Source organism: Planococcus citri, chromosome 5 (genome assembly GCF_950023065.1).
Source record: "Planococcus citri chromosome 5, ihPlaCitr1.1, whole genome shotgun sequence".
NCBI lineage: Eukaryota > Metazoa > Arthropoda > Insecta > Hemiptera > Pseudococcidae > Planococcus > Planococcus citri.
In genome coordinates this window covers 65,600,605-65,625,775 of record NC_088681.1, presented here as the reverse complement: position 1 = coordinate 65,625,775, position 25,171 = coordinate 65,600,605, and the positions used below count along the sequence as shown (strand labels likewise).

The 25,171-nt window shown below is 34.7% G+C and overlaps 2 protein-coding genes across 2 annotated transcripts; both read left to right on the top strand.

The window, feature by feature from the left end:
* LOC135847298 (uncharacterized) lies at positions 1-9,543 on the top strand. The gene is made up of 7 exons (XM_065366767.1): positions 1-63; positions 2,246-2,469; positions 2,565-2,786; positions 3,012-3,131; positions 3,205-3,320; positions 4,865-5,038; positions 8,577-9,543. The coding sequence occupies exons 3-7, from the start codon at positions 2,594-2,596 to the stop codon at positions 9,180-9,182; spliced, it is 1,209 nt and encodes a 402-aa protein (XP_065222839.1). The 5' UTR covers positions 1-63; positions 2,246-2,469; positions 2,565-2,593; the 3' UTR covers positions 9,183-9,543.
* Positions 9,544-16,496: 6,953 nt separating this feature from the next.
* Positions 16,497-25,125, top strand: LOC135847200 (neuroglian-like). The gene is made up of 11 exons (XM_065366649.1): positions 16,497-16,642; positions 16,742-16,889; positions 17,000-17,112; positions 19,434-19,633; positions 19,797-19,951; positions 20,061-20,222; positions 20,433-20,632; positions 21,359-21,646; positions 21,754-21,934; positions 22,144-22,235; positions 24,478-25,125. Exons 1-11 carry the CDS (start codon positions 16,561-16,563, stop codon positions 24,762-24,764), a joined length of 1,908 nt encoding a protein of 635 aa, XP_065222721.1. The 5' UTR covers positions 16,497-16,560; the 3' UTR covers positions 24,765-25,125.
* The last annotated feature ends 46 nt before the right edge of the window (positions 25,126-25,171 follow it).

Genomic DNA, 25,171 nt, shown 5'->3' with positions numbered 1-25,171 from the left:
AGTTTCTTACTCCTCGCCTGCTACATTAGATGGCTCAAGGGATCTGATATCAAATAATACTGAGTAAGTAGGTAAGGAGGAAAAGTCTCCTTCGAGTTTATTTTCTTTTCTCAATACTTCATTACATACTGGATATTCCATGTTTTTTATGAGGATATGTAAGGTAGGTACTCATAATAATAAAAGAAAATCGCCCAAAATCCTTACAATGAGAACTTATATCATTGAACGAAACTAAAAATAGCAATCAAAATAGACATAAGTATTATTGAAAGAAAATTGAAAAATTGAAAATTATAATTCAACATTTGAAACTCTGAAATTCTCATTGAAGTAAAGAAGTACCTATACAATAATGAAATAAAATCAATTCAAAATATGCATTTAACAAATTAAAAGAATTGTTATTTTGTTATACCTATTATGATAGTCTGTCTAGCCTATTTCCATTTACAGTCGTGATTTTTTTATTTGACGCTTTTATTCTTCTTCCTGAATATATTGTTCTAATTCGCATTTTTCCTATCCAGCAAAACTGATTTTGAATATTTTGAAGATTCAGATGAATCCCCTGTAATAATTTTGGATTGAGGTCATCAGATAAAGCCCATGAATCTAACCAAATTCTATTTGTCTATTACATTCGGAATTTATTACTATTCTGGTGCAAATATTGATGTTTATTTTTCTTGAACCTTTGTAGGGTCATTCCACGTCAATTCAACCAAGAAGTGGTAAGGGGGGGTCGGCAATTTTTTGAGATTTTTTCTGTGGAAAGGCCTTCCGAAGGGATGGCCAATTGCGCAAATCGCAGGCCTCTAGTCCTTTTTTAAAGGTTGCTAGGGGATGTCAAAGTTTTCAGTGAACATAAAATAGGTACCTATCATCCATTTCAGCAGTGGATTACTCAATAACACTATGATACCTACCAAAATGAAACTTTTTCCAATAGTTAGGGGTTTTGAAAGGCTTTTTGGTGATATGTATCATAAAAATCGGTGTTGCCATTTTTTTTCGTACAAAAAATTAGCTCAAAAAGTTTCAAAACGTAGTTTTCATATCGTTCCGATTCTCAAAAATTCTGAAAAAAATATATGTATTATGGACAACTTTTCATGCTGAACAAAGGAACTTAATATTAACAAATTGGGATAACATTATTTCGTAAAGTCAATTTAAAAAAGTTGAAAGTTTGCAAAAAATGCGATTTTACGACTTTCAAACACGAAAAAAAGTTTTGATTGGTGAAGTTGACCCATTTGACCCCTATTTTTAAGTATGTATCCGTTGGAAACCCCCCTTTTACTCAATGAAATAAACTTATCACAAAAAATCAAAATTCAAAAAAATTCAATTTTCAATTCCAAACATCAAAAAAAAATTTAATTTATTCGGTTGTCTTATTTTGACCTCTTTCTGAAGTATTTCATGAAAAAGTTGATAAAAATTACACTCATTGCAAAAAAATTAAAATTCGTGAATTTTTTGAATGTTTTCGAATTTTGATTTTTTTTTGTGATGAGTTCATTTCATCGAGTAAAAGGTTTTTTCCAACTTTTTTAACGGATTCGTGAAAATAGGGGTCAAATGGGTAAACTTCGTCAATCAAAACTTTTTTTTGTGTTTTAAATCAAAAAATCACATTTTTTCGCAAACTTTCAATTTTTTTAAATCGACTTTACGAAATTATGCGATCCCAATTTTTTAATATGTTGTTCAGCATGAAAAGTTGTCCATAATATATTTTTTTCAGAATTTTTGAAAGTCGGAACGATATGAAAACTACGTTTCAAAACTTTTTGAGCTAATTTTTTGTACGAAAAAAAGTGGCAACACTGATTTTTACGATATCACCAAAAAGCCTTTCAAAACCTCTAACTATGGGAAAAAGATCCATTTTGGTAGGTATCGCGGTTATCGAGTAATCTACTGCTGAAATGGATGATATTTCAAGTTCACTGAAAATTTTGACACCCCCTAGCAGCCTTTAAAAAAGGACTAGAGAGCTGCGCTTTGCGCCATTGGTCATCCTTTCAAAAGGTCTTTCCACAGGGAAAATTTCAACAAAATCGCCGACTCCCCTCACCACTGACCAAGTAGTCATTATAATTACACCACCTTGAATAATGATGTCGTTAATGGCCATTTCAATGGTTCTTTGTTCCCAACGCGGTTACTAGTTAGTAGTTATTATCAAACTATACTAAGTAATTAGGTATACCCTTGCTTTTTATTTTGTTATTAGTGGTTCTTGTGTGAACCTCCCTTCAGCACCAGGCAAATCTGTTATATACAAATGCAATGGAAAGTATTCGGAATCTTGTACATTTGGCAGAATCGTTCCTGAATATACTTTAGTCAAAACTTCGTGTAAGCCTGGCTATTTTTCATTGAACAGTGACGATGGCAATGAAACCACATCAGTCTGCGCTGAAAATAGATGGATTCCCCCGCATATTAAATGTCACAGTAAGCCCGATTTTTTAATAAAAAGTGATCCAATAATGATGAATATGTTTACGTACGGGTTTAATTGAAAGCTATATTTTAACGACTTACTTTAGAAACGTGTGACAGATTGTACCCCGATCAAATGAATGTCCATCTTGAGTGCTTTCATGGAAACAAATCTATTCCATGTGAAGATGATTCATTGATATCTGGCTCGAGAGTTCGTTCCTCTTGTAAACAGGCACACAAATATGAAAACTATAAGAACACATATCAAGAAATCAACTGCGGAGAAGATGGGAAATGGGATGCTGCTCTGATTCCCTGCATTTCAGGTGGGTAACGTAAGTCTACATATCTATGAACCCCAACACCTAGATTTACAAATGTTTCATTCAGTAGCTACCTATATGTAGCTGAATTACCATAAGAGTTTCCAGAAGGTAGGTAAGGAGGTATTCCAGTATATAAAATGAACATTCAGTGGCAGCGTTATGAATTTCTTATGAGCAAATATGTTGATTAATTCATATTTGATATAAGTACCTATGTACTTGCAGGTTGCGAGAAAAAACCGGAAAGTCATGAGGCACCATGGCACGTTATAATCGTGCATAATAACTATGAAAAAGGGCAATCATGTTTTGGAACTGTTGTAAGTCCTCGGCTAATTCTAACAGGTAAAGGAATGTTTATTGCATGAAAAATAAGTCTCATAGATCCTTCCATCATCCATTATTTTCTGCTGTCTAGCGGAATCCTGTTTATTTCTTGAAGTGTCGATAACTGGATCCGAAGGATCAGATGCGAATGCAACGCACTATTCAGTTTTGGTGGCCAGATACCCCGACTACCAACGATTTTATGAGGTAAAATCGAGTATAAAAATTATCGAGTAGGTATTTCGAAATCTTAGATATATGTATAAGATTTTGCTGTTCTTAGCACCTGATACCAAAGTTTTGTTAATTAATTCAATTCATTTAAGTATGCATTTAACGAAAACGAACAATTCTCATTTAATCGAATGCATCTGGCATCTTAAATGTTAATTCCCCCGCAATAATAAGCCACCTGGATGAAGGTTTTGTCAACAAAATAATTGTAAAATACGTACCTGTTTGTACATTCATATTATAGCCCAGTCAAAATGCAATTTGACCCCAACGTAATTGGGATCAAAAGTTTTTTTTTGGTGAATATTGTCTAGGGTGGTATGCTGAACATCATACTAAAAGTCCTCGCCCTTACTCCACGAGCTAACCCTCACAGTGGATCAAAGCCCCCCAAAATCAGTTTTTCGTCAAAAACTCCTCAAATATTGAATTTTGAGCAAAATGAGCTCAGTGATCATTTTATCTCATCTCCAATACATATGAAATGAGCTATCGACCAGCTCCCTAGCCTCAAGGAGGGTGGCGCTACGACCCCTCAAGTGACGTGATTTTAATAATTTTACATTTTATGACCTGAGACTTGTAACCTGTTCTAATTGATAAATTGAAATCAAACTTGGAGAATGGGATTCTTTTGGGAGCTAGAGTTGACCTCTGGAGTGGGGAGGGTCAAAGTTGAAAATTACAAAAAGGTCATTTTTTTGGAGGGGCATAACATGACCCCAAATTGATGAAAAAGGTCTGAAATCATACCATCGGACAGTACCTCCATTATGATCAACATATCCAAATTTCAGCTTCCTAGGTCATCCCCACTCCTTTTAAGATGGAAAAAACCGAAAATAGGGGCAAAATAAGAGGGTTTTCACCTTGATTCCGCTTTAAATGGGGTGGGGATGACCTAGAAAGCAGAAATTTGGATATGTTGATCACAATGGGGGTACTGTCCGATGGTATGATTTCAGACCTTTTTCATCAATTTGGGGTCATGTTATGCTTCTCCAAAAAAATGACCTTTTTGTAATTTTCAACTTTGACCCTCCCCACTCCAGAGGTCAACTCTAGCTCCCAAAATAATCCAATTCCCCAAGTTTGACTTCATTTTATCAATCAGAACAGGTTACAAGTCCCAAGTCATAAAATGTAAAATTATTAAAATCACGTCACTTTGAGGGGTCGTAGCGCCACCCCCTTGAGGCTAGGGAGTTGGTCGATTGCTCATTTGATAGGTATTGGAGTGGAGATGAAATGATCATTGAGTTCATTTTACTCAAAATTCAATATTTCAGGAGTTTTTGACGAAAAACTTATTTTGGGGGACTTTGACCCTTTGTGAGGGGGTTAGCTCGTGGGGTAGGGGCGGGGACTTTTAGTATGTTGTTCAGCAAACCTTTGATCGCAATAATGTTTGGGTTCAACAATTTTTTTCTGCTATTTGACATGGGCTACCTATTAGATATGTACATGTATATGAAATAATTTTACTTTCAATGAACATGAGTTAATTACTGTTGCAGGTAGCTGAATTTCAATATTTCAATCAAACCAAATTCAGCAATAACTGGAATCGTGGCCTAACCCCGATGATTGTAGTTTTGAAAGAGAAACTGGAATTCAATTCTTTCGTTTCACCAGCTCATATTCAATGGGAAAATCAAAAAAAATTGGATATGTGGAATGGAACAGTGAAGGTGAACTTATATTTTGATTTTAAAGTAAAACTACCACGTGGGTCATTCCACGTCAATTCGACCAAGAAAGGGTGTGTACGAAAAAAGTGACAACACTGATTTTTATGATATCACCAAGAAGCGTTTCAGACCCCCTAGCTATTGGGAAAAGTTCTGTTTTGGTAGGTTTTGCGGCTATCAAGTAATCCACTGCTGAAATGGGTGATATTTCAAGTTCACTGAAAACTTTGACAGGTCCCCTAGCAGCCTTTGAAAATGGGCTAGAGGGCTGCGATTTGCGCCATTGGTCATTCCTTCGGAAGGTCTTTCCACGGGAAAAATTTCAAACAAATCACCGACCGCCCCTTACCACTTCTTGGTTGAATTTACGTGGAACGACCCACCTACTTTTAGGGGAAATATTTTTTGCACGACGAAAAAGGGCGTCATCACGACAAGCATTTTTTCGTTCATAAAAGATGAATGAACGACGAAAAATGATGAAGTTCCACGCCAGATGACGCCCGTCAATAAAGTATTTATGAACGACTACGATTTAATAACGAGATAAGCAGTACTCACGACAAAATAATTTCATACACGACAGAACATTATCAGTTCAATTACAATTACATTTTGTATGTACAAATTTTGACAAAAAAATAATCAACTGAGGGTTTCTTTCAAAAAAAATTGAGTGAAATATTGTAACTCAGTAGAAGAGAACCAAATTGGCCTAAGCGAAGCGAGGGCAAAAGCTTGGGAAAAAAATGAGAATTTTGAGGATAGATTGGCGATTTTGTCGGCAAATGAACGATAATTAAATACATGATTGTGAAAAATTTGAATTTTTGAAAACTTGAACTAAAATATTGTTAGAATTTTTGTATTTTCCTAACTTTCTTGAATTTCTCACAATTTCCCAAATTTTTCCTACTTTCGCGGAACCGGAGGAGGGCAAACTGTCTCCCCTTAGCCCCCTTTTGCTTCGTCCCTGAGGTCAAAAGAGGAAGAGGGGTCACCCATCAAAGTCCACAAAACATTACTTCTGTAAACAGCAATTTTTTACATACCTACCTACTTCGTTTTTTTGGTATCATTTTAGTATTTTTTAAACGTTTATTTCTGTCGGTGAAATGCCTGTTTTTGATAGAAAAATTTTGTCGCGCATTGCCTTATATAGCAGTTGAAAGTAATAAAATGTCGTGAATTTTTTAATTCGTCGTTTGATACATTATTTTGTCGTTGGAGTATCTTTTATGTCGTGGTAAGCTCTTTATTGTCGGGAATTTCCAATTTAGTCGTGGTAATGATTTTTCTGGCGTGAAAGTGCCTATGCTTGTCGTGCTGATGCCCTTTTTTGTCGTGGTATTAAATCACACCCCTACTTTTATACTGACAGTTTTAAGAACGTTGCCTCATTTATTCCGGGATTTTACTTATTGGAGGGTCATTCCATGTTAAGTGGACCAAGAAGTGGTAGGGGGGGTTCAACGATTTTTTTGAAATTTTTCCTGTGGAAAGACCTTCTGAAGGGATGACCAATGGCGCAAATCGCAGCCCTCTAGCCCTTTTTTAGATGATGTTAAGGGGTGTCAAAGTTTTCAGTGAACTTAAAATATCACCCAGTTCGCAGGTCAGCAGTGGATTACTCGATAATCGCGATACCTACCAAAATGGAACATTTTCCCATAGTTAGGGATTTTGAAAGGCTTTTTAGTGATATCATAAAAATCAGTGTTGCCACTTTTTTTGTACAAAACATTAGCTCAAAAAATTTCAAAACGTAGTTTTCACATCGTTCCGACTCTCAAAAATTCTGAAAAAAATATATTATGGACAACTTTTCATGCTGAACAACATATTGAAAAATTAGGATGGTAACATGTTGCAAAGTTGATTTTAAAAAATTCATATTTTGGGAAAAAATGCGATTTTTTTTTTTAAAATATGAAAAAATGTTTTGATAGGTGAAGTTGATCCATTTGACTCCTATTTTTACGTATCTGTTGAAAAAGTTGAAAACCCCCTTTCACTCGTTGAAATAAACTTCTCACAAAAAAATCAAAATTCGAAAAATTTCAAAAAATATGAACGAATTTTTATTTTTTTTTGTTGTAAGTGTAATTATTATCAACTTTTTCATGAAATACGTCAGAAAAAGGTCAAAACAAGACAACTGAATAAATTTAAACTTTTTTCTATGTTTGAAATTGAAAATTGAGTTTTTTCGAATTTTGATTTTTTTGTGAGGAGTTCATTTCATCGAGTGAAAGGGGGTTTTCAACTTTTCCAACAAATACGTAAAAATAGGGGTCAAAGCGGTCAACCTCACCTATCAAAACTTCTTTTCATGTTTTAAATAAAAAAATCGCATTTTTTTCCCAAACTTTGGATTTTTTAAAATCAACTTTGCAACATGTTATCCATCCTAATTTTCTAATATGTTGTTCAGCATGAAAAGTTGTCCATACTCTCTAAATTTGAAACAGTCAATTTCACTGCTTAGCAGTCACGACATTTTGCCTTTTTAAAGCAGTAGTTTTTTTTTACTGCAAAACAGTGAAAAATTACTGAGTTGGTCAGTAAAAAATCATTTTGACTGACCAATTCAGTAATTTTTCACTGTTTTGCAGTAAAAAAAAACTACTGCTTTAAAAAGGCAAAATGTCGTGACTGCTAAGCAGTGAAATTGACTGTTTCAAATTTAGAGAGTAATATATTTTTTCAGAATTTTTGAGAGTCGGAACGATGTGAAAACTACGTTTCGAAATTTTTTGAGCTAATTTTTTGTACGAAAAAAAGTGGCAACAATGATTTTTATGATATCACCAAAAGGCCTCTCACAACCTCTAACTATGAGAAAAAGTTCCATTTTGGTAGGTATCACGGTTATCGAGTAATCCACTGCTGAAATGGATGATATTTTTGGTTCACTGACAACTTTGACAACCCCTGGCTGCTTTTAAAAATTGGCTAGAGGGCTGCGATTTGCAGCATTGGTCATCCCTTCGAAAGGCATTTCCACAAGAAAAATTTCAAAAAAATCGCCGAACCCCCCAACCACTTCTTGGTCCAATTGACGTGGAATGACCCGGGATAGAATCAGGAAAAATATTATTAGAATCACGGATCACCGATTATTACGGACCATATTTATATAGACCTTACTTAGGGATTACTGGACTAGGTGGTGAATTTTGATTGAATTTTTCTCGTATAACCGAATAAAAATTTCATTGTCTTAAAATATTAAATCGATTCTTTGGAGTTCAATCACTCAATTTAATAAGGTAGTGAACAAATTTTCAAAAATTCAATCACGCCTGGAAAAATTTCTTCAAAATTCACCTCTTAGCCAAGATGATCCTTATGTTTATGAATATGGCCCTAAGTATTGCTTTAAAAAAGTGATTCGACTCATTTTCACAAATTAGGAAGGTACCTACCTACGTACTAAGTAACCGAAAAGTCGATTCTGTTGGATATGGATTACCGTGATACCTACACTTAAAATGTACCTATTCTTATCTACTTCTCGCATTATCTTAATTTTCAGGTATCTGCAACAGTGGAGTTACCATCGGATTTAGAGAATGATCTAACCGAAATACTTCACACAAGACCAACTACCAACAGCGTGAATTTCTCGAGCCATATTGCATGTAAAGAAAGATGGACATACCCATACTTTGCTCTTTATTGGGCAGCGAAATTAAAAAGTTACAAAGAAACAATCGATAAGACTTTTTTGTATGATAAAAATCTTATGTGCCTAGAGTTTGATGAAGATTCAACGCTTAATATTGGAAGTGGCGTTGTGGTTGAAGACAATAACTGCAATTATTTTCTTCGAGGAATCATGGGTTATCCATTAGACCTAGCACAACTTATTTCACGTATGAATACGCATTTAGGATTGAATGACGGATTCAGCAACAACTTCAACAAGTTCAGAAAGTGTGCTAATAAACGAATTCCACCAAAATGGTCTAATGTTGAGGAAAGCTTTAAATTCTGGTGTAATATTACAAATCTCGTAATGAAAACAACAAGAAAAATCGGAAATAAGCTAGAAAATGATCCTAAAATTGCCGGATTTCTCGATATAGCTGACTATGTAGGTTGGATTAAAAAGGTACGCGATGAAATTGAGAATAAATAGTTATTTATGCAACTAATGAGAACAGTATAGGTGACTAGCGACATTGTCAGGGGCCGTGGCGAACGTGTTTTATAAGGAGAGTTATACATCTTCAAAATACTATTGTAACCTAACCTAACCTCTTCTTTTTTACTAGTACCCGAGTCCCAACGGTTGAGGGAAATATATTATCTAAATAGTTTTAAGTTTGTGAAAGAAAAAACAGAATAAATCTAAGTACCTAACTTAAGTTTGTGCTATCAATTAAAAACTACTGGCATATTATGGTTGGGTTAAAGTTAACAATGTTTCACACAATGTTAGGTGCTAAAAGTAAATTAATTTGGGTAAAAATAACTTAAAATATACCTTTACAATCAGATCCACGCGAGTACTTTCTTACATTTACTGTCTGATTTGGGATTTTTCAGCTCGAAAATAAGGTCTTAATTGAGCCTCAGTTTGTCGTTTGTGTAAGAATTGAAATATATCGTTGAATACTGCATTTTTTGGTATGTAAACTGAGTTTTGCTAAAAAAGTTTAATTATTTGCAATGAAGGAGCGCTGGAGCGACCGGTACGAAAAACTGACACCGGATTCGAACTCGGCGACCTTGAATTAGTCAGAAACGATCATCTGAAATACATAAAATACCCACATTCGAACGAACCGCCAAACTTTCACCTCTTAATTATATAGGTTGAATGAATGGAAATGGTGTTAATAAAATTGCATACCCGGTTTCCCGGAAATATGTGAAAGAAACATTTTCGCCAAGGAAAAACATGAATTTGGTAAGATTCGAATAGACAGTTGGGCCATGTGTTTCATTTTCATTAGGTGTTTCATTGTTTTTCGATTCAGAGTCAGATTTTTCATAATCAATTTCATTTCCAGATTCATAAGTTGTGAGGATGATTTTTCATTTTTATTTTGAGGTTTTGTTATGGTTTTTTGTGGAAGATCTTTCAATTTTTTTTTTTGTTTTTTTTGGTCTACTTTTCCATTTAAATTAATACATTTTAGTGTGCGTAGCACACTATTGGTTTCGTTCCGAAAGTTGAAAAATTCTTTGGCTCGAATGTTCTCTTAGAGGAATGGGCCGATTTTTTTGAATCTTTCGTAGGTAGGTGAGGCATAACTTGAGGGAGGGAATGTCGTAATTATAATTGCAATTACTCAATTAGCTTCTTGAGTAATTGCAATTAATTACGAAAATTTGTACCAAAAAAAGAATAAAAAAGGGAAAAGGGCCATATCAAAAGGGAAGCCGACAAAAGCGAAGCCGACTTTAAATTTTCAAAATTGAACAATGAGAAAGGTATCAAAAGGGAAGCCGACATCGGTTTTAAAATGTAACACTGCAGGGGTCCTAAAATATTCTTATCTACAGTGTTATCTTTCCCATTGTTCAATTTTAGACTAGATGCCGAAAGCAGGTGGTTACCCTTTCGTAATGAAAACCCACCAGTCATTTGTGAAACACCTGCAGGTGTTTCATTTACACACGTAGATGCTGAAAGCAGGTGGTTACCCTTTCAGAATCAAAACCTCCAGTCATTTGTGATTTTGCTGTGCTCTCAAGAGGTTCTCTCAATCTCTCAGTACTGCAGTGCTTATGCTTTCCTGATATATCGCGTTGTGCTCCGGAGCTTTCAGAATAGCATAGCATAGTGTATTCGGAATCGCGTTGTGCTTTTTTTTTCAAAATCGCGTTGCGCTTCTTTTTTAAAATCGCGTTGTGCTTTTTTTTTCAAAATCGAGTTGTTTTTTTTAAAAATCACATTGTGCTTTTTTTTCAAAGTTCGCGTTGCGCTTCTTTTTTAAAATCGCGTTGTGCTTTTTTTTTCAAAATCGAGTTGTTTTTTTTAAAAATCACATTGTGATTTTTTTTCAAAGTTCACGTTGCGCTTCTTTTTTGAAATCGCGTTGTGCTTTTTTTTAAAAATTGTGTTGTGCTTTTTTTTCGAAATCTAGTGCTTTTCAATTCCTAAAATTTGCATTGTGTTTTTTTTCAAAGTTCGCGTTGTGCTTCTTTTTCTGAAATTGTGTGGTGCTTTTTTTCGAAAACGCGTTGTGCTTTTTTTCTAAAATTCGCGTTGTTTTGCTTTTTTTTCGAAATTGTGTGGTGCTTTTTTTCGAAATTGCGTTGTGATTCTTTTTGAAGTTCACGTTGTGCTTTTTTTTTCAAAATCGCGTGTTGCTTTTTTTTAAATCTCGTGTTTTTTTTTCAAAATCGCGTTATGCTTTTTTTCCAAAATGGTGTGGTGCTTTTTTTCAAAATTTTGTTGTGCCTTGATTTTTGAAGTTTGCGTTGTGCTTTTTTTTCAAAGTTCGCGTTGCACTTTTTTTTTAAAAATCACGTTGTGCTTTTTTTTCAAAATTCACGTTGTGCTTTTTTTTTAAAATCGCGTTGTGCTTTTTTTTTAAATCTCGTGGTGCTTTTTTTTTCAAAATCGCGTTATGCTTTTTTTCCAAAATGGTGTGGTGCTTTTTTTTCAAAATTTTGTTGTGCCTTTTTTTTGAAGTTCGCGTTGTGCTTTTTTTTCAAAGTTTGCGTTGGGCTTTTTTTTTAAAAATCACATTGTGCTTTTTTTCCAAAATTCCCGTTGTGCTTTTTTTTAAAAAAAAATCGCGTTGTGCTTTTTTTCTAAAATTTGCGTTGTGCTTTTTTCCCTAAAATTTGCGTTGTGTTCTTTTTTTTTGAAGTTTGCATTGTGCTTTTTTTCAAAATCGCGTTGTGCTTTGTTTTTAAAAAATCTCGTGCTTTTTTTCCAAAATGGTGTGGTGCTTTTTTTCAAAATTTTGTTGTGCCTTTTTTTTCAAAGTTCGCGTTGCGCTTTTTTTTTTAAATCACGTGCTTTTTTTCCAAAATTTGCGTTGTTTTTTTTTTTAAAAATCGCGTTGTGCTTTTTTTCTAAGATTCGCGTTGTGCTTTTTTTTTAAATCTCGTTGTGCTTTTTTTTCAAAATCGCGTTATGCTTTTTTTCCAAAATCGCGTTATGCTTTTTTCCCAAAATGGTGTGGTGCTTTTTTTCAAAATTTTGTTGTGCCTTTTTTTTCAAAGTTCGCGTTGCGCTTTTTTTTTAAAATCACCTGCTTTTTTCCAAAATTTGTGTTTTTTTTTTTTTTTAAATCGCGTTGTGCTTTTTTTCTAAAATTCGCGTTGTGCTTTTTTTCCTAAAATTCGCGTTGTGTTCTTTTTTTTTGAAGTTCTCGTCGTGCTTTTTTTTAAAAATTGCGTTGTGCTTTTTTTTCAAAATCGCGTTGTGCGTTTTTTTCAAAATCGCGCTGTGCTTTTTTTCCAAAATTTGCTTTATGCTTTTTTTCAAAGTTCGCGTTGTGCTTTTTAAAATGAAAATCGCGTTGTTTTTTTTTTGAAATCGCATTGTGTTTTTTTCCAACGTTCGAGTTGTTTTTTTTCAACGTTCACATTGTGCTTTTTTTTTGAAATTGTATTGTACTTTTTTTTCCAAAATTGTGTGGTGTTTTTTTTTCAAAATCGCGTTCAAAATGTCGTTGTGCTTTTTTTTTGAAGTTCGCGTTGTGCTTTTTTTCGACGTTTGCATTGTGCTTTTTTTTTTGAAATAGCGTTATGCTTTTTTTCGAAATCGCGGTTTTTTTTTTCAAAATCCGCATTGTGCTTTTTTTAAAAGTTGGCCTTGTGCTTTTTTCAGAATTCACGTTGAGCTTTTTTTCAAAGTTTGCATCGTGCTTTTTTTTCAAAATCGCGTTGTGCTTTTTTTTCACTAAAATTCGCGTTGTGCCTTTTTTTTCGAAGTCCTCATTGTGCTTTTTTTTTTTGAAGTTCACGTTGTGCTTTTTTTCCAAAATCGTGTTGTGCTTTTTTTTCAAAATCGCATTGTGCTTTTTTTTGAAATCGCGTTGTGCGTTTTTTCAAAGTTCGCTTTTTTTTCAAAATCGCGTTGTGCTTTTTTCCGAAATTGTGTTGTGCTTTTTTTCCAAAATTGCGTGGTGCTTTTTTTTCAAAATCGCGTTCAAAATCGCGTTGTGCTTTTTTTTTTGAAGTTCGCGTTCTGTTTTTTTTTCAACATTTGCGTTGTGCTTTTTTTTCCGAAGTCGCATTGTGCTTTTTTTCAAAGTTGGCCTTGTGCTTTTTTGAGAATTCGCGTTGATCTTTTTTCAAAGTTCGCACTGTGCTTTTTTTCAAAATTGCGTTGTGCTTTTTTTTTCAAAATTGTGTTGTGCTTTTTTTTCGAAATCGCGTTGTGCTTTTTTTAAACTAAAATTCGCGTTGTGCCTTTTTTCAAAATCGCGTTGTGCTTTTTTTTAAATCATCATTGCGTTCTGCTTTCAAAATCCCAATTGCTTTTTTCCAAAGTTGCTTTGTGCTTTTTTTGAAAATCGTATTGTGCTTTTTTTCTCGAAATCACGTTGTGCGTTTTTTTTAAAATCATGATTGCGTTCTGCTTTCAAAATCCCAATCGCTTTTTTTCAAAGTTGCATTGTGCTTTTTTTGAAAATGGTGATGTGCTTTTTTTTCATAATCGTATTGTGATTTTTTTTAAAATCATGATTGCGTTCTGCTTTCAAAATTCCAATCGTTTTTTTAAAAGTTGCGTTATGCTTTTTTTTCAAAATCGTATTTTGATTTTTTTCGGAATCTTGTTCTATTTTTGAAATTTGCGTTTTGATTTTTTTCTAAATCGCATTGTGCTTATTATTTTGAAGTCGCATTGTGCTTTTTTCGAAGTTGCGCCTTTTTTTGAAATTTTGTTATGCTTCTTTTCCAAAATTGCGTTGCGCTTTCCAAACTAAAGAAGCTACGCACACTGTTACAGCTGCGCCAGCGCAGCTGTCTAGTTTATTCTTCATTTCATTTCATTTGTTCACATTGATATTTCTTTTTGGGAAGAGAGATATTTAATTTTATGAATATTTTTTAAAATCATTTTGATATTTTTTTCAACTTTTAATTTTTGGCTTCATTCATAATAATTTCACCAATTTTCGTAACTTTGCTGTAATTTAGATGCTTTTTGAGGGTTTTTATTTCATTTTAACGCTTTTTCATGCATATTTTCATTCATGTTTTACAGTTTTTTATTTTCAATGATTTTAAACCTTTAATTTTTTTAAAACCATTTTACATATTGTTTTTAATAGTTTTTGTTTTTCACGCATTTTCGTCACATTTAATTCAGATCATTAATTTTGGTTTACAGTTTCGCAGTTTTTCTTGATCTTGGTTTTCAATTTTGATTTCAGTTCTCCACTATGATTCAATTTTTTCACAATCAATTTCGTTTCCAGAATTTTATGTTAATGTTTTTCCATTTTTTATTTTGTTTTCTCAAGTTTAATTGTTTCTTGCTTTTGCTCTCAATTTGATTTTCGTTTGATTGTTTCGAACTTTCGATTCATTTTTGCAATATCGGTGTTGTTTCTAGAATGTCAAGTATGTTTTTGTTCTTACATTTTATTTTCTCACAATCGTTTCCTGGTTTTGGTTTTCGATTTGATTTTATTTCTTTTGTTTCAATTCAGTTTTTTCAATCCTAGAATTTCAAATTTTTATTTTTCTATTTCGTTTTCTATGTTCAATTTTAATTGTAGGTAGAATTCTTTGTATTCATTTCCAGGTTGTGAAGATGCAATTTTTTGGTTCCCTTTCGTTTTAAGGTTTCTAAATTTTCCATGTTTGTTTTGTCATTATTTTTTTACTCATTTTTCTATTTATTCATCGTGCATTCATTTTCCATTTTCGTTTTATCTCACTGCAAGTATATACCTAAGTATAACTGGGGGGGGGAGAGTACTTTTTCTTATTTTTAATTTTTGTTTTCAAATACCATACCACCTATTTTCTGTTTTTTTTTTTTCTTCCTCTATTACTTTCTTTCTCAACTTATTCACTTAGGGCCAGTAGCTCAATGGGGGTTAAACTCAGTTTAACATAAACTTGGTTAAAATTCGAATAAAAATTATTGGTTACTTTTTAGCATACCAAAATAAAAAAAAACCGCACCTTCTACCCCTGGAGCTAACTTTTTTAGGGAGCTAAAACCGGTTCCGATTCACGTTTTTTGCGATTTACTCCGAAAATATTAGGTTTACGATAAAAAGTACCATGACAAAAAATGCTCCCCTTCAAATTCTCGACAATTTGATACTCCGCTTGATACCCATCCCTCAAAAGGGGTGTCTGAAAAAAGGGGTGGAAAGAGTAGGTGTTTCAAAAAAGGTCAGTTCAATAAATTGATCAAAGTTACCACTTTATATCATTCGTTTTCGCTCAAATTTTTTTTTACGAAGTCTACTCACTCAACTATTAATTACACCACCATTGATTGGTCTTCAATCCTGCCCGGGGGTTGGTGGGGGGGGGGGGTGCTGATTTTTCAAGTAACACACAACTGAATCATATATTTGAAAAACTAATCTGGACATACGATGTATCGAATAGTATGTTTTCGAGGTCGCTGAATACGAATACCAACTTATTTTTTGGGTCCAGTTCCTCAAAGCCCCTCTGTGCCCCAAAAAAGGGGTTAAAATTGTGAAAAATCGTGAAAAGTCGAGTGATATATCGAATGGAATGTTTCCGAGGTCGCTGAGTACGAATATGAAGTTATTTTTTGGGTCCCACCCCACCAATGTCCTTCTGTGCCCCAACAAAGGGGCTAAAATTTCAAAAAATCATCAAAAAGTCGAGTGATACATCGAATGGAATGTTTCCGAGGTCGCTGAGTACGAATATGAACTTATTTTTTGGGTCCCACCCCCCCATGACTTTCTGTGCCCAAACAAGGGGGCTAAAATTTCAAAAAATCATCAAAAAGTCGAGTGATATATCGAATGGTATGTTTTCGAGGTCGCTGAGTACGAATATGAACTTACTTTTTGGGTCCCACCCCTTAATGTCTCTATGTGCCCCAAAAAAGAGCCAAATTTCGAAAAATCATGAAAAGTTGTGTTCAAATTACGAGTATTTAATAAGTACAAACATTTGCGAAAAAATAAAAACATGACCTTCAACATCCAACGTAGGAGTCTGCCATATTTCAAGTGAACATACCATCTAACGTTTAATCGAGTTTAATAACGTTTCTCTTTTCGATTAAATTTTCATTGTGCCCATTCCATCATTCGTATTTACTTATTTGATAATGTTAATGGATCCATTATAACATCTGAATAATATTATCTCATACATAATCGAGAATAGGTCACTTTAACTTTGTAACGAACTTGATGTAGGTAATAAAGAAAAGAATCAAACTTTTGATAATTTTAATTACATACAATATTTCGGCACTCGATTCGCAAAATTACGTCACGTACTGATAACAAAAGCTAAAAGTATTAAGACTACCATAGTGTACCAGTTCGAATCAAACAGAATAAACAACGATCCAATGATCCCGCGTTATTGCAATGGATTCGACGGTGAAGTTATCAATTTTTTTTACAGTGATAATTATTTCAGAACTCACCGGACTCGGTGCAGTGCTGAACTGTGAGTTGAAATTTTTTCAGTGATTTTTTTTTTTAATGATTCGTTTACAAAATGAAGTAGGTACCTGTATTAATACATGCATACGATGAAAACTTGCAGTCAAATCACCTCCTATAATCGACTGGACAAACGATGAAGATGTGCTGTTCAGAGTGGAAACGGAAGAACCATACCCTGATTGGAAATCCTTCGATGAAAAAAGATGGGTCCCGCTCATATGTGGTGCCAAAGGGAATCCAACACCTGAGTGAGTAAACGTTACACCTACCTACCAGTTCGAATTAGTTGAGATTAGTAGGTAGGTATACTCGAGGCGAAAGCAAACACACCTTCACAGCTTATTAAATCAACGTTTAGATATTATTGGATGAAAAATGGTGAATACTTCAACTGGACCTTAGAAGGCTCTCGGATCACAAATCCAACTATGGGGTTTTTGAACATACAGAACCCCAAATCTAGTGATGCTGGTACGTATAAAGCGCAAGATTTTTCGGTTTTTGATACTGCTCCTCACTTTTAAAGCTTCCATTGTTTTACTACCTAGTATAAGATAAGGTTGAAGGGTTACAATGTTTTCTTATTTTCTATCAAGTTTATTCAAAAAGTTGAAATGTGTAGTTATGGAATTTAACTCCGAAAGTTACTTATACATGCGTTACATTACAGTGGATCAACCCCCCCCCCCCCCAAAATCGGTGGATTCTGGCCAAATTCAGCGAAAATCTTCATTTGAGTTCAAAGTTAATCAGGGAAAATTACTGGCTCTGGAAGTCCGGAGGTGCCAAAGGAGCTAGGAAAAAAATATCTAGGCTCTCAAAGGGGGACCATTTGTAGTCCAGTCCCAAATAAAGACAAAAACTTAAAAGTTTTTTCTTAGATTTTTCAGAAATTAGCACCTCTAAGTTTCAAAATATTTCCTCAATTTCAAAAATGATATCATTCAATATTTTGGCTAAATTCATGTGAAATATTTCAGACAAAAAAATTTTCAAAACACAAATTTATCCAAAAATAAGCTAGTCAGGGGGCCCGAATAAGGATCACTTGAACCCCCCTGCCGATCCTCCGGGACAACTTTTTTCTTAAAGGGGGAATCCTAAGGAACATTTCTAGCCCTTGTCCTAGAAAAAAAGTGGCCCTACTTACAAAATGGCGACCATTTTGATTGACAGGTCAGCCGAAATCGCAAATTTTGCGTTCCAACATAGGACTAGTAATTTTTTAAACCCTACAAAGGTAGATCGAAAGAGCAGGCATAAATTCACTACCTGTCAAAATTTCAAGAGCTAAAGTGCGTTTTTCGATTTTTGGTTAATTTTCAAAAATCAAATCTTGGCCAAAATGAAAGAAAAAAATCAAAATTTTACCAAATTGACCTAGAAAGCTGAAATTTGGGATACATATATGTATCATATTTTCAACCTGCCAAATCGATTGGAAACTGTTTCAAACCGTTTTGAGCAGTTCTGGAGCCTCCAGCAGATTTTTGAAACTCGAAATTCCCACAAAATTTCACCACAATGGAGTTGGAAATCTGAAATTTATTCGGCAAACTAATTTCAATACGCTGCGAAGTCAACTGCAGGGGGATTTCAAGTCGTTTTGGAGCCTCCAGCGATTTTTTGAAAATTACTGGAGCCTCCAGTAGTTTTTTGAAACTCGAAATTCCCACTGTATTGAAATTAGTTTGCGAAGTGAATTTCGGCTTGCTAACCCCATTTGATGAAATTTTGGGGAAATTTCAAGTTTCAAAAATCTACTGGAGGCTCTAGTAATTTTTAAAAAAATCGCTGGAGGCTCCAAAACGACTTGAAATCCACCTGGAGTCGGCTTCATAGCGTATTGATATTAGTTTGCAGAATTAATTTCGGCTTTCCAACTCCATTTCATGAAATTTTGTGAGAATTTCGAGTTTCAAAAATCTGCTGGATGCTCCAGAACTGCTCAAAACGGTTTGAAACAGTCTCCAATCGGTTTGGCAGGTCGAAAATATGAAATATCCCAAATTTCAGCTTTCTAGGTCAATTTAGTAAAATTTTGATTTTATTCTCACTATTTCGGCCAAGATTATTGATTTTTGAAAATTCACCAAAAATCGAAAAGGGCACTTTAGCACGTGAAATTTTGACAGGTGATGAATTTTTGCCTGTTTTTCGATCTATCTGTGTACGGTTTTAAAAATTTAATGCTAGTCCTATGTTGGAACGTAAAATCTGCAATTTCGGCTGACCTGTCAATCAAAATGGCTACCATTTTGTAAGTCGGGTCACTTTTTTTTTTAGTACAAGGACTAAAAATGTTCCTTAGGACTTCCCCTTTATAAAAAAAGTTGTCCCGGAGGATCGGCAGGGAGGTTCAAGTGATCCTTATGCGGCCTCCCCCCCAAGCAATTTACAAATTTTCAACTGATCAGTAGAACTCCAATAGTGGTCTTGGATTGGGAAACTTTTCCTAAAACAGATTAAGTATTCCAACAGAAGCGATAAATCCACGATTTTTTTCAAAAATGGCCACTCTTCGAGAGCCTATTTCTCCCCCTTTTTTTGTGGTTTGGCCAATTGAGCTGGGTACCCTATTATATTCTTCGAAGCAATTTGTTTTCGCAACATGGAAACCTATAGAGAACCTCTAAAAGGTTAAAAAACAAACGTTGATATTTTTTGTACGTAATGATTAGTAATAATACAACCAAACATTTTCTCAGTAGTATCAGTATCAAAACCAGCGGCAGTAAGTTCGTTTAATTTCTTTCAAAAAAACAAAACAAGTGATGTGAATCAATCTGCAGGTGTATATCAATGTTTCGCCAAGAACAAATGGGGTATCTCCGGCTCGAAAATGCTACACGTTCGTCAAATTAAACTCGAACCGCCCAAAAATTATTCCGTAATTGTGAAACAAGTATTCGAAGGAGAACTCGTAAATTTTACTTGTGAGCAACCCGATGGATATCCTAAACCATTCGTCAAATGGGGCAAATACATAGACGTAAGTTTTTTTTATAAAATATCTTTTAAATAGGTACCTACAAAATAAAAAAACCGAAGCAAGTTAACTTTCATGTAGTTATATGATGAAAATGCAGCATAATTTATGGAATGTTGAGTACCTAACTCTTTTTGAACACAACATTTATCAACTTTGAGTGCAGGAACCCACGTTTGAATCTGATTTTGATTACTTAAATGAATCCGACCCACGAATTATTACCAGTGAAGTAGGAAACATGTGGATTTGGCCTGTTACGCAAGAAGATGCCACGAAAGAAAACTATACTTATATTTGCGTAATCAAACATCTCGAAACGTTAAGTACCTAACGAACTTATTTTTATTTAATGGAAGATTTTTTCAACGAACTTATTTTGTAAAATAATCGCGAAAAAATTACTTCTAATTGATTCCTATTTTTACAGAGAGTACGTAAGAACAGCCGACAGAATTAAATTAATCGTGTTACCACGTAATTCATCTTCTGCACAAAATGCAATCGCTCCAGTGAAACTGTACACCACCAGTGAAAATATAACTGTGTTATGGAACGAATATGTCAGTCTGTATTGCACGTTCGGTGGAATGTATGTGCATATAATTATAAATTACCAATACCAATATGCTTACCTATCGAGATATATGTATCCACTTAATTTATAGATACTTGTTATAGAAAATCAACAAGTCAATGAGTGATGAGTTATGAGCTTCAGAAATTACTTATTTACCTACCTGTTAAAATTACTGTTTTTCTTCAACACTATTCTAAATTCCAGTCAACATTTTTTTTTCAGACCTCCGCCCAAAGTGACTTGGAAAAAAGATGGTAAAATCATTTGCCCTTCAAATTCTAGGCCAAATTTATACGCCTGCGGAAGGAGGAAGAGCGTCATTAGTACGAGAATTGGTTATGCAAACGAGGGAAAATACACTTGTGAAGTCAGTAATGGTATCGGCGATCCCATATCACACACAATAAATTTGAAAGTGCTGGGTAAGTCTAAGTAGGTAGTAGGTACCTATACACTGCATTCAAAATGATGAATAATTTCAGTCCAATTGCACAATATTGGGATAACCTGAAAATTGTTCAAAGATATCTTGGATTTCCTCCCAGAAGTTGCGGAGGCGGTTCACTTCGAAGCCATAAGTGACCTATAAAATATTTTGCCACCTAAACATAAGATTCAAATTTGTGCCATTTCCTGAGGCAACAAGTTGAGTTTTTTTAGTCGACCCCCCACGCCCCACAACTTGAGAAATGTGCTCATATGTGCTCACAATTTTAAATCCTTGTTCTCCGGGAGGGAGGGAGGGGTCCCAAAATTTGGAGGTGCGTATATGGAATTTTTTTCAAAAAAAAGTCCATATTTAAGAGGAATTGTTAAAGGGTTAAAAATTTCAAAAATTCGTAGAAAAAAACGGGGAGGATCACCCATTGCGAAATTTTTCTAGAAATTTAGTTACATAGCTATTTTTATGTGAGCGTTGAGGGGGCCCTACCCAGTGTTACCACTCGAGGTACACGAAGATCGTCCTGAATACGCTCCATGTTGAGGCATACCTATGTATATCTTCCCCTAACAATATACTTATCTGGAGAAAATCAACAATTTTTATCAAAACTTTTCGGAGAACTTTTAAAGAAGTTTCAGCCCAATATCGAATCATGATTTCCGGATTTTTTCTGAAAGTTCAACCATCCTCTCTCATTTTCTAGCTGCACCTTATTTCTATTCGAAGAAGTCAGAACATATCGACGCAAACGAAAACCAAACTGTGAACATGTTTGGCTGTTTCGCTTTTGGTGAACCAACACCTAAGATAACTTGGATTTATAATGGGAAACCTCTATCCGAAGCACCAACCAATCCGAGACTCGGGGTTCTCGGTAATTCTTCTCACATTTTAATTGAAAAAGTACAGATCAGCGACACTGGCAATTATGGCTGTTATGTAACAAACAGCGAAGGTCGCATTTACAAAGAAACATCCCTCAATGTTTCGGGTATGTTGGATGTGAATTTTGCACTTGAATTTGAAGAACCTTTCTATTATAAAAATGAATCCTACAGAGGCATAAGATGAGATTATACCAGAGTCCTTCGTTTTCAGGCGAATATCCGACAATTGAAATTTCTAAAGATAGCATCTTGGAGACTGTAGAGGGCGATAAAATTGGCCTTCGATGTGACGTATATGGTTACCCAGATCCTGCCGTCAAATGGATCAGAAACGGTGCCGAGGTGACTGAGAATCAAAATCTTTCCACATCTTACGGTAACTTGACCATAAGGTGAGCATTATGTTGAAACTTTTAGAGGGTTCATAATACATGAACCCAAAATGAATTCAAATTACGCCTAGGACTTTTTTTTAGATGTTACCATATATTTTGCAATTTTTCAACTTGAATTAATTAAATTAAGTACCTCTCTCTCTCCCTCAACGTTCACATAAAAATAGCCATTTTAATTATGGGTATTTTTTCACAAATTTTCACAGAAATGCTACGTTTGCTGATGCTGGAGAATACACAATTGAGGCAACAAACAGACTTTCAACAGTAAACAGTACTATAAATGTGTTTGTACGAAGTAAGTTTACTTATTTCATGTAATAACCTTCTGAAACGGAAGAAGAGGTGAAAATAATCTTTGAGGAGTGATACATATATCGTATTTGCTTCATAGTCGGGGAGCCCGCATAAGGATCTGTTGCACCCCCCTGTCGATCCTCCGGGACAACATTTTTGTTAAAGTGGGTGTCCTAAGGAACATTTCCAGCCCTTGTCCTCAAAAAAAAGGTGGCCCTACTTACAAAATGGTGGCCATTTTGAATGACAGTACAGCCGAAATCACAGATTATGTATTCCAACATGAGAAAGGTAGATCGAAAGATCAGGCAAAAAATCATCACCTGTCAAAATTCCAAGTGCTAAAGTGCTTTTTTCGATTTTTGGTGAATTTTTGAAAATCAAAAGGCCAAAAATGAGGGAAAACCAAAATTTTACCAAATTGATCAAGAAAGCTGAAATTTGGGATATACCCTATTTTCGACATGCCAAATCGATTGGGAACTGTTTCAAACCGTTTTGAGCAGTTCTAGAGCCTCCAGAAGATTTTTTGAAACTCGAAATTCCCACAAAATTTTATCAAATGAAGATGGAAAGCCGAAATTCATTCTGCAAACTAATTTCAGTACGCTTCGAAGTCGACTGCTGGTGGGTTTCAAGTCGTTTTGAATCCTCCTGCAACTTTTGAAAGGTTGTATTGCGTTTTTTGGAGAATTGAAATTTCCAAAACATAGCTGGAAGCTTCAAAACCATTGAAATTACCATGCAGTCGACTTCATATCGTATTAAAATTAGTTTGCAAAGTAAATTTCAGCTTGCTAACTCATTTGACAAAATGTTGTCGGAATTTCAAGTTTCAAAAATCTGGTGGAGACTCCAGTAATTTTCAAAAAGTCGCTGGAGCCTTCAAAATGACTTGAACCCACCTAAAGTCGTCTTCAGAGGGTGTTAAAATTGGAGTACATAGTAAATTTCGGCTTTCCATCTCCGTTTGATGAAATTTTGGGAAATTTCAAGTTTCAAAAATCTACTGGAGGCTCCAGTAATTTTCAAAAAGTTGCTGGAAGCTCCAAAAGACGTTAGATGCAGAGTAAATTTCGGGTTTCCAACTCAATTTGATGAAATTTTGTAGGAACTCCGAGTTTCAAAACATCTGCTGGAGGCTCCAGAACTGCTCAAAACGGTTTGAAATAGTTCCCAATCGATTTGGCATGTCGAAAATAGGGTACATCCTAAATTTCAGCTTTATAGCTCAATTTGGTAAAGTTTTGATTTGTTCCCTCATTTTTGGCCTAAATTTGATTTTCAAAAATTCACCAAAAATCGAAAAAAGCACTTTAGCACTTGGAATTCTGACAGGTGATAAATTTTCGCTTGATCTTTCAATCTACTTTGGCACGGTTTAAAAAGTTTCGTACAAATTTCATGTTGGAATGCAAAATCTGCGATTTCGGCTGACCTGCCATTCAAAATGACCGCCATTTTGTAATTAGTGCCACCTTTTTTTGAGGACAAGGGCTAGAAATGTTCCTTAGGACTCCCACTTTAAGAAAAAAGATGTCCAAAAAGATCGACAGGGGGTGCAACAGATCCTTATGCGGGCTCCCCTCCCAACAGTTTTTTATTTGGATCAGTTGATAATTGGCTCAGTGTAAGGAACTATGTCAATTGAAATGATGCTCAAAATTTTTAAAGCGCTCCGGAAGAGAAACGCTTTTAAAAAACCTTCTTGGGTTTTTTCACCTTAAAAGGAGTGGGGATAACTTGGGAAGCCGAAATATTTTATCAGGAGTTTTTGACAAAAAACTGATTTGGGAGGTGGGTTGATCCACTGAGGGGGCGGGGAATTTTAGTATCTTGTTTACCACACCATTAAAGACAATATTCAACAAAAAAAACAACCTTTGATGGCAATGTTTGGGTTCGCCAATTTTTTTCCGCTATTTGACTGGGCTATGTCAGATTGTCAGCTGTTCAGGTTATTGTGTTCAGTGACGATTTAAAATTTTAGTTTACTCTTAATTAGGACCGACTATACCTAATAGTTCTACTTTACTATTTTACGTCCTGATAGGAGCATTCCATTTTGTGTTCCTTGTTTTGCTTTTTTCTTCCTGAATCTCTTCAAATTCACATTCCGTAAAGGCGTATCTCAGTGGAATGGGTATTTCTTCCAAATCTGACTATTTTCGCCTTTTCCTGGTCAGTCAAAATACTCTACATCTATGTAATGTACCTACATTTCACAAAATAACTATTTGCAGGACGTACGGAAGTTGAAGTTGAGCCCGATTATGTATATAAACCATCAGATTATTATGCCACATTCAAGTGTTCGGCTAATGTAGACAGGAACCTAACACCAGAATTTAGATGGTATTGGAACGGTACACCTATGAATTACTACTTTTTTGGTATTATAAGGGATGATGGTCGCACGCTGATGGTTCCAACAAACGATAGTGTCTTCTCTGGAACGTACACTTGCGAAGTAAAAACACGTCTTGATATTTCATCAGCAAATGCCACACTTGTTGCGAATCCGAAATAATTCAACGATTAATTTCAACTCGGACATAAGAGCCAAACAAGGCGACGACGACGGTGGTAGTGGGCTGATTATTCTGTCAACCATCGCTGGGATTCTGGAAAGTACTTACAAATGCGAGGTAAAAACAAGACGATGACACGTTTAGTGTTTTTCAATTGAAAAATAGAATTTCAGTTTTCATGAAAAAAATGAAAATTTCAATGTTTAGGCATTTGTTTTTACTCCTGCATAATACGTACATACCTATGTATTCAATTGTCATATCCTCAAGAAAGAAAATATGATAGATAGTTACCTATTTTATAACTTATAAGTTAGCTTTGTTTTTCATTTCACGTAAATAAAATTTATTCAACGAAGATGCGGTCATAATTTTTATTCACTCGGAGAAGGCAAAGAAGAAAAAA